We start from the raw sequence: 13,763 nt of genomic DNA on the forward strand, positions 1-13,763 counted from the left end.
ATACAAATACATTGCTAATACGATTGAATTGTTAAAATATTAATCGTATAAAAAGATATAAAATACTAAAATTTTACATCAATATAAATAAAACCCTCCTCGTATATAAGTAATATAAATATAATTTAAATAGATCTAAATACCTTACCGATTTTGATAAAATTAAGCAAAGCCATATTTAATTGCTATATCAATTTTTTTAAATATTAAATAAAATTTGCCACGTTGTGATAATCTAGTATTTATAATTTATTTTCGAGTTCATTAAACAAAGATATATTACGTATACATTCAAAACAAATAAAGAAATAATCAGAAGTACATTAAGAACTAGTTTTTACAAATGGATAACACAAAAGCAATAGGAATTGAAAGAACATTAATATCAGTCATCACATTTCTAAGGATTGACCCACCACCGCAACACCTAGTTTTTAACAATAGAACCTACACTAGTGATGTTTGTTTATGAAATTCACATCCCAAGATGAAGCCAATCGGATCATCATCTTTCTCTTCATCAAGGCCGATGACCGAGAAGGGATGGTCTGTAGAACACATGAGTTTGTGCTATCTCAATTCGGTCTTTTGGATCATACATGGTTTCGTCCCTTAATGCATCAAGGATGGCTTGTAATGGGAACTCCCTGAACATTCAAACCAAGTTTTCCATCACCTCACACTTCTCAAACCATGAATAGGTTTGATAGATTAAAGCTCAAATCAACATATATCTGTGCATGTATGAATAGATGGAGAGACATGGGGAGCTTTAACTTGTATTTCAAAAAAGAAACATCATCTGGGGAGTGGGGGAAATGAAATCAAGTACCTTGTGATGAGTACTTTATATAGCATCTTCAAGATGGGGCAAAACTCCACAGGAGCAACTGGTTTGTTTTCTTCGGGGTGTTGGACGCTTAAGCTGGACTGACTAAGCAGCTCATAAAAGCCTTTCACAGCAGAGACACCCTGCCATAGTAATGAGATTAATATCGTAAAAGGAATTAAATGATGGGATCAGATAGGATGCAAAGAAGACAAAAAGGTAGAATCTTGCTTTATTACTGAACAGCAATCTTATGATTATTTTGCTAAAGCATGTGGTTGAGATTCAAGGGAGCTGCAAATTGACGAAGAAATGGAGATGCTTACACCGACAAAACAAATGAAATGGCCATAAAAACAAATGGAAATTGATCTTTAACGGTCGAGGAATGGTATGGGATGCTTCATCTACTTGAACATGTCTAAGAGTTACTACTTGTATTACTGTTTAATTTATGCGACAGTTTTAAAGACAAACTTCCTCTAGACTTCCACCGTCATTATTGAGATCAAAAGCAAGCATCTTTGAAGCAATAAAGACAAAGACATGCATACCAAAAGAATATAAATAACGGAATAGGTTTCCATACCACCATTAATTGAATATCATCTTTCCAAAAGTTCTCGATAGTGGCTTTCAAATCACTACTATTTTTTGATGATTTGCTTTAAGTCAGACGAGTATTAACTCAACTCTTTCCAAACTAACCTAAAACTGTTTGCTTAAAATATTACTTGGAACAGAAAAGTTCATACCTGAATCATACCCTTCCCCTTGATGCTATCACCCATTTCAAGGCTCAGTCCCCCTTTAGCCAACTGTTGCCCATACCAGGCATTACGACCTTTCAACAGGGTTACGTAAGTGTCGGCCAACAAAGGCCCAGCAAGTTTTTCAGGCTCTTCTGCCAAGAGATGAGTGATAAATATCATCTCAGACGTACACAGTGCAAAGTATACTGATTTGCTGGTGGCACTCTCATTGGTTAGAGCTGCTACCATCCCTGTGGAATCATTATTGTAGATTAAATATAAAGATTAAATTTCAACTTGTTGCTAAAATTGAATTTAAACTAATATAGTCCAAGATTAGTTGTTTGATCCTGTCAGAAAAGTGTTATACATAGAAATAGTTGTAAACCGTTGGCATCTTGGAGACTATGGAATAAAGGTTATCAAGCAAATAGCTACCACTTCAAAATCACATTACCTACAACTACACAAGGAAAGTAGGACATTGGCTCAACACCTTTGTTTTTCTTTTTCTGGGTGAATAGGTCTTATATTGATCATACATTAGCCGGAGTTGTGTTGATCAATTCATTCAATTGCATGACATTGTGTGAGGTGCAAGACTTGGCATTCTTGCCAAAAACTAGATCTTACCAGCTCCAATGGCATAGACATTTTTCAAACCACCCATAACTTCATGAGTAACCAGGTCACCATTGTCCCACACAATAAAGTGGGGCTGCCTTAAGAACTTTGCCAATGGTTTCCTCCACCTTTCAGCCCCACAAATTCGAGCATTAGCATATTCTTTATTGTAAATCTCTGAAGCAATATTAGGTCCTCCAAGATAGAGAATGTTCTCAATGGGGATTCCAGCTGCAAGAACAGGGGTAAGATTCATATTAATATGAATTTTATTGTGAAATTCAGAAAATAGGTTAAAACAATTAATGTGGCTATAGCCAAAAGTTCAAGAAACAAAGAAGGAAGCTTACTTGCTCGACTGATCATCAGGGTAGGAGTTATTATGCGAGGTTCAGGCTCCAACTCAGCTTCTATACCCTTTGCCAGAGATATGATTATGGGCACTGTTATTCTTTCTTTCCAATACCTTCTAATTTCCTCAAACACCACGCGAGTTTCAGTTGATGGCAAGCCATTAATTACAATATCAGCATCCCAAACAGCTTCTTGCAAGTTAGTAACAACCTTTAAAGGGCAAAGAGGAGTGTCAATCATATTCAAGCAGAAACCATCTTTCAAAATCTCATCTGCATACAGTGTCCTATCGCCTAATCTTGCCTCAACATACTTCAAGTAAGCACACCGCCTAATCAGTCTCCTCAACACATCCTCCCTCGAATTGATCACTTCAAATAAGTGTTCAGCTGTGGCCTTATCAACTATCTTTCCAGGTCTCCTCCATATTCTTATCAAAACCTTATCTCTCAGGTGACCATAACTGTCTTGCAGCAAAGCAGTGAAAACACTACCCCAAGCACCTGCCCCGACGCCAACAATTCTCAACGGATCGCCTTCCATTTTTCCCATCAGATGTCGAAGCTCATCAAGTTTCTCTTCTAAAGAACCATTAGAGTTCTGGATCAAGCCATTGGCACGAGAATTCTGATTCATTTCTTCACTAGTTCCTGGCATTTTTCTCTCTTAATTAAAATCCTATGTAAGAACAAATGTCCCAAGCTTCTAATTCAAGAATTCTAGGTCTATGCCTTGGCCTGCGAGATTGAAACAAATTCTACAAGTTCAGGAAGAGAAAGCACATGCCTCTATAAACTGTTCAATCATCCAAGAAATTTCAACCAGCATGCATGTCAATTACAAGAGACCAAAACCAACTAATCAACAACAATCCAATCTGAAATCTTTAGCCCGCCTTTGACCCCAAAATTTTTTAAAAATCTGGATCATTAAAAAAAACCTCTCATCAAGCAAGAACCCACATTATATTTAATCCAACAAGGCAAAAGCAGACTTTGAAAACTCAGTCAGACTTTGGCTATCTACTATCTACCAAACTACTAGTAACCAACAAAAAAAGAGAGAGAGAAAGTGAATGACCCCCTTTTCTGTCGGCCTCTTCAACGAGGTAAGCATCAATTATGACATCATTTAAGCCAGTTTATGCAAATTAAAAAAAATGCGACGGAAAAGCTCAAACCTTTGATACAATTCAGACGAAATTACAAACTGGGTAGTCCAGAAAGAGATTGATAAGCTCAAAGAAAATGGAAATGATGACGGCGGTTAAGTTGAGAGAGAGATTAGTCAAAAAAAAAAGAAGAAAAAGAAAGGCGTTAGCTTCAAAGAAGAAAAAATATGTTTTGCAGTTTCAATGACAGCTTACCTTAGCATAGCTTAACTCGGTTCAGCACCTTTCTGTTAAGACGCTGTCTGGAAGGATCGCATTGCTGATTGATTTCACACATGTATATCGTGCAATTAAACTCTTTATTTTCCTTCCCTTTTTCCATTAAGGTTACTTGTAAAGGTAAAGTATATTTCTTTGATGTACTTATAACAAATAATTTCTTAATTAAATTATATGCTGCTGACTGAGAAGGTAAGTGCTGATTGATTCTAAAACTTGATTTAATTGGTTTTATAAAAATTATAACCCTAAACCGAATCCACTGATTTTACCTGATTTAATTGGGAAAAGATTTTTGCTTTTTTTTAGTTTGAGGTTAATTTATGTATATATGCTAAAAAAATATTTAAAAAATTAGAATATTTTTTAAATTTACTGATTTATTTTGTTTTTTAAAAGAGAAAGAAAAACGCATCTTGTACCATGCGTTTTGATTGCCATATCAGTAAAAACGTGTTACATAGGACGCGTTTTTTGGAGAGAACAAAAATGCGCCATGTAGAACATGTTTTCCTTTCAACGGTAATTTTTCCAATAGCTAATAGGGGTCCAATAGCCATAAAAATTCTTATATAAACCCCTCAAACCTTATTCTTTTCAACTAAATACTCCATACTCATTCTTCCTTCTTAAATTCTCAATCTTCAATCTTCAATCCTCAATCTTCAATATCCATTTTCCAATTTTATATTTTCAATCTTGAAATTTTAAATTTCAATTTCAAATTTATAATCCTTAGTCCTCAATTATTTTTAAAATTCTTTTTTTTAAATTTTATTCTCTTCAATTTTATTATTTTCTTATAAATTTTAAATGGTATATAAATTATTTAAATTTAAGGTGCACCGGAGGTCATTCATGGACACTTGCGAGATGCAGGCTTTTTATACGCGGCTCACATACTCGAGGGGATTAAATTGGATCCCCCATTCATCAATGCTTTGATCGAGAGATAGAGATTGAAGACGTGCATGTTCCATCTTTCTTGCGGCGAGTGTACAATTACACTCGAGGACGTCAGTTTACAACTCGGCCTATCGATTGATAGGGATGTCGTTACGAGGCCAGTTGTTAGTGTCGATTGGAGTCCAACATGCGAGTAACTATTAGGGAAGGTGTCGAACAAGTTTAGGGGTAGCTAGATCGAGATAAGATTGTTGGATGACAACTTCGAAACTATCGAGGCTTCAACGAGCGGCGTCGGAAAGGAACAATTCGCACGCGCATCCATCTTAAGGTTGATCAGGGGTCTGCAAATGCCAGATAAATCTCATAATCTGGTGCATTTGAGGTGGCTACTACTACTAGCTGACTTGAAGGAATTGGTGGACTTAGTTGGAGATCAGCGGTGCTGGCGATATTGTACTGAGAAATGCATCGAGCAACGATTCCGGATAAAGCTAAAATTGACGGTTGCATTCTCCTTCTCCAATTGTGGGCATGGTATCGGCTACTATTTTTACGTTCCCGAGTGAAATTCCCTTACGAATTCCCACTCGTCATATGGTAAAATTGATTCCATAATATCATTGCCATTTTTATTTTTCATTGTTGTAATTTTGAAATGGCATATTATTTGAATAGGTGGAACAACCCAGCGAGACACAGTGATATACCGACCGAGCTCGAGGATATTTGACTAGATCTAGATCAAGAAACTGAAGAAGAGGTTAGCTTATGAATTTTAAAATTATATAATATGTATTCTAGCACTTGAAATTAAATATTACACACGTTCTAAAAATTATAAATTCGTAATGTAGTTTGTATAGATGCCATATGTGGATCTAAGGATTCAAGAATGTGTCCCAGTCGAATTTTTGGCCAATCTCAACATTTGGCACATCAAAGTGTCATTGGTCATTTTTGCAACGATCGAGATGCATAAATTTGATAGAGTCATACGAGAGTTCAGGTGTACGCAACGTATTCTGCCGCCACCTTAAGAGCTCGATGACCTCTACAAGACCGACTTACGGGGGAGACACAAGGAAGATTGGCCAACATTCTACAAGAAGTATATCGAGATGCGGGAGCGTAGGTACAATTTCTTGCCAACGCGTGAACTATTTCTCACACTGGAGTTAGCGACGTCTCCAGATTACATGGATTGGTTTAGGCATAATGGTAAGCCGTATCTACTGCCGGATTAAGAGAGGAGTAGATACATCACTATAGGATGCCAAGATGAGGGCCCATCAATCATAGGTCGAGAGATGGAGACGCGACGGGATCAACATCTACTCCATCTGTATCGGAGGACTTGATTGACGTGCGACTTCCCAGTCAGTGTGGTTCATTTATTTTTTCTTCTACCCAATTTTTTATTACAACCATCACATCACGCACAATCATTCCATACATCAACATATTCAACACCAGTTTATTTTACACAAGCACCACAACACACTTCACCATTCTCCACATCAACACCTTCTCTAGGGATATATTATACATGACCATCACTCACCATGCCATATTACATGTCAATCCCGCCAACAACATTGACGCATTCGGTATCGCCTTCAATTCCCACCTTCTATCTGCAATTGGGTCAGGCAACACCATATAGTTGTTTGCCGATAGTGTCGTAAACACCTCCAGCATCGTTGTTTTACCGAGGTGGGTCATCCTCGCAACCACCAACTCAACCTAGAGGTGATCCATGATGGGCAGCTATGACACGATCAAGTTCAATCACGGAAGAATGAGACGAAGTCAACAATCAACCCTGATGTGTACGTCAAGGTGAATCCAAAGTCGACAAGTAACCGCCAAACGTAATAGTGCGATAGAACCTGTAACCTCTCAACCCGGGTCTAGATGTTATGGCCCAATCTAAATGATCACATGGGGCCATAGAAATGACCAAAACATGAGTTGAAATAAACCGATTTAATTTTAAAAATACGTATTTAATATTTTTTTAGACTTCATTTGTTTTTTTTTAATATAACTTGAGAAGTAATCTTGTTTATTATTTGAAAGATGTTATAATTATTTTAAAAAATTAGATTCGATAAAATGAGTTTGTGGAAAACGAATTTTATTAAGAACACAATAAAACATTTCATCTTTATTAAAAACCCATACAAAATGTCCAATGTCCGCAGTTTAAAACAAAGTACCCATGCCACAGTTTAATAGTAATCCATAAAATAAAATACCAAAATAAAAGTTAAAATCCATGAAAGTCCTAAAAATTTAAAATAGAAAATAACCATACAAAAAATATTTAAATTTGAGAGCCTCTCCGACGTCCGAATCCGAGTCTTAACCACGAGAATTATCTGAAACACAAAAGCAATAGGGGGTGAGCATAAAAAGGCTCCGTGTGAAATCAACACATAATAAATATACTTGCATACATAGAAACATACATATAACAATCACAAAATAATCATACATCATGAAGATCATGGAATTTAACACTAATTACAATGCATGAACATATCGATGCATATTTAAAATCGATGCACATTTTATAAAATTCCTACCCATCTCCGTTACACACCAATATCGAGTTCACCAAAACTCGTCCATCCAAAACACCATAAATGGCCATGCCACCACTAATTTGTAGATAAACTACCACTGATAACACTGATGTGGACAAGCCACCACTGATATGCAGATTTATTGCCACTGCTTCCACCTTTCACAATATCTCACCCCATGTATGTGACATGGCAATTACACTTTTAATACATGTGAATCATTTTAACACTTAGGCATATAGATATGCTCATATAATCACATTTCACTAGTCATCACTTTTACATGTTTAATGATGCTTGTTACATTAGATCATAGATCTCAATATTCACATATTCATATATATAAAGATATCACATACTTGAATCACCAACTACACATGTCATTAAAACGAGATTTACACATACATCATTACTATAATGATAGTCACATCATATCAAATATTTCATACATTCCACAAAAAAAGTATTTTGGTTAGAGTCACTTACTTGGATTCTTTGTGTCGAGTTTTTTTAAACAACTCCACTTCGAATATTTTATATACTCACAATTATCTATAATTTAATTATTAATATAATAAAAATAATTATGTTACACATAATGAGTATAATCGATCCCACACCTTAGATTGTAGATCCAATTTGCCTCAACCCTTATTAATTGGTTTCACTCGATCTACCTCGCAAGACGATCTATCATATAATTAACACATATTAGCATGTATCTTTGAAAATTTTTCATCACTTTAGAGATCTATCACTAATAGTCTCATCGCTTACCTTCATGATCTTAGACTTTTGAAAAGAGAATTTCTATTGCGAAGTTAGGGGTTATCCCTACGATTATTGTTTGGTTCTTTAAAACAATATAATGTAGCATTAGTACTATAGTACATAAATAATTAATATTAACAAAATACCATTATGACTCATGACACTACACCATTCGGCCATGTCAGGAAATTACTAGAAGAAGGATCTTTATGACTTAAGATGATCCATACTTACACTTTGATCAATTTAAATCGAACGATAACTCGAGAAAGTGCATTTCAGAGAATCGAGTAATCTAGAAAGTATCATTGAGATAAAAGAATAAGTTTGATTAATTCAAAATGAGAATCGACATAAGGAGAGGAAAAGAAAAAGAAAAGAAAGGTTTTTATCACCGACGGCGGTAGCTTAACGACAATCTGACGATGGTGATGCTATGTTCGACAATGGTTTAACGGTGATGGAGTTTAGAGATTCAACTAAGGAGAGGAGAAGAAAATAGAAGAAAAAGTGAAAGAGGAAGTGGAATCGTGGTGGCACACGACGGTGATGGTAGGAGGGAGATGAGAAAAGAAGAGGAGCAACGGCCACGAGAGGTGGTAAATGGTAGAAGGTTGTTTGGTTCACGGTGGAGGAAGAAAAAGTTTAAAAGGAAAGGTGGTGGTTGTTTGCAAAATAGGGAGAAAAATGGTGAGAAAGAAATGAAAAATGGAAGAAAGTGAGAGGGAGAGGATTATGGACGACAAAAGCAAGAGAAGAGCTTGGTCAACTATGGTCAGGTTCAATGTATCAAGCTACAAGGTAAGAGGTGAGGTTATGTCAAGGGAGGGGGACATGGTGCAAAAAGAGAATCATGTACCCCCTGACTATGGTAAGTTTGACCATCAAATGGAGGAAACAAATTCTCCTCATTATGGTGCACAAGGTAGACGACAAACACGTTAAACAATAGAGAAAATTGCCAAAAAAATAAATGTAAGAGTGTGAACAATGAGGCTTGAACCTCGGACCACTAGGAAAGATAATTAGTTACTAAACCACTTGACCATTAATTCCCTTATGTCCAATATTATGCATTTAATTTAAAACATAGGAGATGACAATTTCACTTTCACTTAAGTAATCAAAAAGTGGGATGTGACAACTCTACCCTTCTTAAGAGAAATTTTTTTCCTCAAAATTACCTGATAGGAAAAGGTAAGGATATTGTTGTAGCATCGCATCTTTCAAATCCCAAGTGGCTTGACTAGAACCGTGATTCCTCCACAAAATTTTTACAAGTAGGATCTACTTCCTTCGAAAAAATTTGACCTGTCTATCTAGATCTGTATCGGTTCATCTTCAAATGACAAGTACAGTCGAACCTCAATCTCTTTAATCGAAACTATATAAGAAGGGTTAGACTGGTAAAACCTCAACATGGACACATGAAATACATCGTGTATACGATCTAACTCTTGCGATAACTCTAGTTGATACACCACTGGTCCCACTCTCTTAATGAAGTAATTTCCCTTTATGACCAAATCTTAACACTTTCTTCCAAAGTCAAACCTTTAGGAAGATTTGATTACCAACACTAAACTCAATATCCTTCCTTTTCAAGTTAGAATATGATTTCTGCCGGTATGATGCTGCTTTCTAACAATCCCAAATAAACTTCATAGTATTCTCAGTCTCTTGCACTAAATTTGGTCCCAACACTTTCTTCTCCCCTTACTCAGTTCCAACACAGAGGTGTCCTACACTTGTGTCCATAAAGAGCTTCATAAGGAGTGATCTGAATGCTCGATTGAAATCTATTATTATAAGTGAATTCTACAAGTGGAAAATGTTCCGCCTAACTACCTCGAAAATCAATAACATAGCCTCTCAGCATGTCTTCGAGAATCTAGATAACCCTCTTAGACTACCCATCAGAGTACGGATAGAAAGTAGTGTTGAAATTCAACCTTGTACTAAGAGCTTTATGTAGCTTCTTCCAAAATCGAAATGTAAACCTAGGATCCGAATCAGAAATTATGGAAAACGGTACCCCATGAAGTCTCACAATTTCGAAGATATACAACCTCGCCAACTTCTGTAATGAATAATCGGTACGTATTGGCAGAAAATGGGCGGACTTGGTCAAATGATTAACAATCACCCAGACAGAGTCTTTCTTCAAGGGTGTCAAAGGTAAACCACTCACAAAGTCCATGGTGACGCGTTCCCATTTTCATAGAGGAATCTGAATGAGTTGGAGCAAACCCGAAGGAAATTGATGCTCTGCTTGACTTTTTGGCACGTCAAGCATCTTGCCACAAAGTCAGTTACATCATACTTCAATCTCGGCCACCAATACTACTTATGAAGATCTCGATACATCTTGCTCCCTCCGGGGTGTATAGCGTAAAGACTACTATGTACTTCCCTCATAATGGACTGCCTCAACTTTGAATCTGGAGGTACACAATATCTTCTATGATAGCATAAAAATCCTTTAAAATTAAAGGCCAAAACCGAAGTCTTTCCTTCCCCGATAAGTTTCACAGGAGGTGCAAAAGACGTATCAGACAACTGCTTTAACGTAATCTTCTCTAAAAAAGTAGGTAATACTTGTAATTTCGCGAGTAAGCTACTGTCCTCAAACAAACTCAATCTAGCAAATAATGCTCTTAACTTGCCCATCGTCTTCCTACTCAAGGCATCGACCATGACATTAGCTTTACCCGGATGATACTCGATAGTGTAGCTATAATCCTTTAAAAACTCTATCCAACGCCTCTATATCAAGTTCAACTCCTTCTGGATAATGAGGTACTTAAGACTATTATGATCTATATAGATAATACACTTCTCTCTATAGAGATAGTGTCTTTAAATCTTAAAGGCAAAGACTACTAGTGCCAATTCAAGGTCATGCGTAGGATAGTTGTACTCATGCAGTTTTAGTTGTCTCGAAACGTAAGCCACTACTTTCTTATCCTGCATCAGTACACATTCAAAACTCATATGAGAAGCATCGCTATAAATCGCATAATTCTTACCAGATTCGAGTTGGATCAATACAGGAGCTTAAGTCGACATTGCCTTAAGCTTCTCGAAACTAGCATGTTGTTCCTCGATCCATTTAAATGGCACACTCTTTTTTTAGAAACTTCGTCATTGGTGCAGCAATCAAGGAAAATCCCTTAACAAACCTCCGATAATACCCAGCAAGTCCGAGAAAACTCCGAATCTCACTAACATTTTTAGGCTGCTTCCAATCCAGAATAGCCTCAATCTTCATGAAATCAACTCGGATACCCTCGGCAGATACCACATGACCCGAAAACATCATTTCTCGGAGTGAAAGCTCACACTTGCTGAATTTCGCATACAACTTTTTTCTCACGCAAGGTTTGAAGGATTAACCTTAAGTGCTCTTCATGCTCTAACTCAAACTTGGAGTAGATTAGAATGTAGTCGAAGAAAACTACTACAAACTGATCTAGATAAGGTTGGAAGACTTTATTCAAGAGGTCCATGAAAGTGGCAGAAGCATTTGTAAGTCCGAAGGGCATCACTAAGAATTCATAGTGCCCATATCGAGTTCTGAAGGCCATTTTTGAAACATCTACCTAATTTACTTGCAAATAATAATAACCCGACCTTAGATCAATCTTAGAGAAAACAGTGGCACCTATAAATTGATCAAAAAGGTTGTTTGTCCTCGGTAATGGGTACTGATTCTTTATAGTCAGCTTGTTCAACTGAAGATAATCGATGCAAAGCCTCATCGACCCATTCTTTTTCTTTACGAACAACACTGAAGCTCCCCATGGCAATACACTCGGCCTTATAAAGCCACGATCTAGCAACTCTTGCAACTGCATCTTGACCTCTTTAAGCTCTTTCAATGCCATGCAATAGGATGCAATAGACATCGGTTGTAACACCTCTAACCAATATATATATCATAAACACCACATCAAATTAAGATTAGATCATAATCTAATATACATCATGTTCTTTCATACTCATTAGCCGATTTTTTTTTAGTAAAAACTTACAAGATATTTACTATGTTTTAAACTTACTAATATAAACTAATTCATAAATTAATCATGACATAACCAATCAAGACATATAATCAAGTTACCAATCATACTAATTATCATCTATACCAAATGGACTTATACCATGGTCAAATCATTTCAAATCATTGAAACCAAACACATTGAACATTCAACCGAGAACATATAAAACTAAGCTTAAACATAATGATCAAGCCATTTTTTTTTTACTAAACAAAATTTAAGCTTGGAAATTAGGCCATTTTCGCATTGCCATTTATATACATAACCCAAAATCAAGCATTTCAGTTATGCTATACATACCATAAAATTTAATTCAATTTCAACAAAATACCGAAAGGATTCGATAGTGTGATAGCCTTCTCTGACGATCCCCGAGCTCGTTACCAACTTTCAAAATCTATAAAACAAAGAATAATCATACACACAGTAAGCTTTCGCAGCTTAGTAAGTCGTAAGCAACATTAATTATATGAACATTCACACTAACTCAAATAGCCAAATTAATCCAAACCTTAATTAAATATACATATATCACACTCACAAGTTTATATGTTATCAAAAATGTGTAGCTAAATGCACAATTACGCATAAACATATAGAATTATCATTTTTAAATCTTACAACTATATCAATAGGCTGAAATACTTATGTTCAATTGTGATAACACATAATTTATTTCTCACATAGCTTTAATTCATCAATTCAAGTATACAACTTACCTTAATTTCATAACATAGCATGAATACATACCTGAAACATTTAATTCGATTTCAGATTCTGTCTTTATATCATATTGCCCGTTGAACTATTCAGAATTACTATAGAAACTCGGGTAACTCGTAAAGATCGTACAATGCCTACGTTTCAGACGAGGTCTTGCATGTAATCAATTATCAATGCCACTGTCCCAGACAGGGTCTTATACGTAAATCATATACGATGCCAATGTCCCAAACATGGTCTTACACGTAAATCATATACGATGCCAATGCCCCAGACATGGTCTTACACGTAAATCACATACGATGCCAATGTCTCAGACATGGTCTTACACGTAAATCTCAAATCAATGCCATCGTCCCAGACGTGGTCTTTCTCAATATTGTATATCAAAATTCCTATGATTCATTAGGGCTTTTGAATGTCTGAATTAAATCAAATTAAGCTCGAAACAGGTCATTCCATGCGTAGTTAAAATTCGGCAACAACAACTCATCAATTATACAGGGCATTTAATTTATAAATTCATACTCAATATATATATTATTTCAGATAGTGTAAAGTCATAAACAATGCAAGTCCCTAAATCAGCCTAATAGCATCACATTCGGACAATGTTGTTAATCCAAAACGGATAGATTAATTAACACCAAATGGCAACATAACCACATCTAAATTTGACTGAAAAATCAATAAATTCGGACAGCTATTTTTATTAAATAAATGACATAAATGGTAGTGCATTGCATAGTGAATTTAACACAA

At 35.9% G+C, this 13,763-nt stretch overlaps 1 protein-coding gene across 3 annotated transcripts; it reads right to left on the reverse strand.

Annotated features, from left to right (window-relative positions):
* Positions 1–264: 264 nt before the first annotated feature.
* Positions 265–4,069, reverse strand: LOC105773623 (probable glycerol-3-phosphate dehydrogenase [NAD(+)] 2, cytosolic). Of its 3 annotated transcripts, XM_052632848.1 has the most exons (7): positions 3,926–4,035; positions 3,740–3,768; positions 2,556–3,296; positions 2,215–2,436; positions 1,585–1,832; positions 833–972; positions 265–647 (listed from the first exon to the last, which is right to left on the reverse strand). In XM_052632848.1, the coding sequence occupies exons 3-7, from the start codon at positions 3,214–3,216 to the stop codon at positions 521–523; spliced, it is 1,398 nt and encodes a 465-aa protein (XP_052488808.1). In that variant the 5' UTR covers positions 3,217–3,296; positions 3,740–3,768; positions 3,926–4,035; the 3' UTR covers positions 265–520. The 3 variants fall into 3 exon arrangements, with proteins under 3 accessions (XP_052488808.1, XP_012451111.1, XP_012451112.1); XM_012595657.1 differs by lacking the exon at positions 3,740–3,768 and having other exon boundaries at positions 3,926–4,069; XM_012595658.2 differs by lacking the exon at positions 3,926–4,035 and having other exon boundaries at positions 3,740–3,916.
* Positions 4,070–13,763: the final 9,694 nt, after the last annotated feature.

This window comes from Gossypium raimondii, chromosome 6 (assembly GCF_025698545.1).
Source record: "Gossypium raimondii isolate GPD5lz chromosome 6, ASM2569854v1, whole genome shotgun sequence".
NCBI classification, from domain to species: domain Eukaryota; kingdom Viridiplantae; phylum Streptophyta; class Magnoliopsida; order Malvales; family Malvaceae; genus Gossypium; species Gossypium raimondii.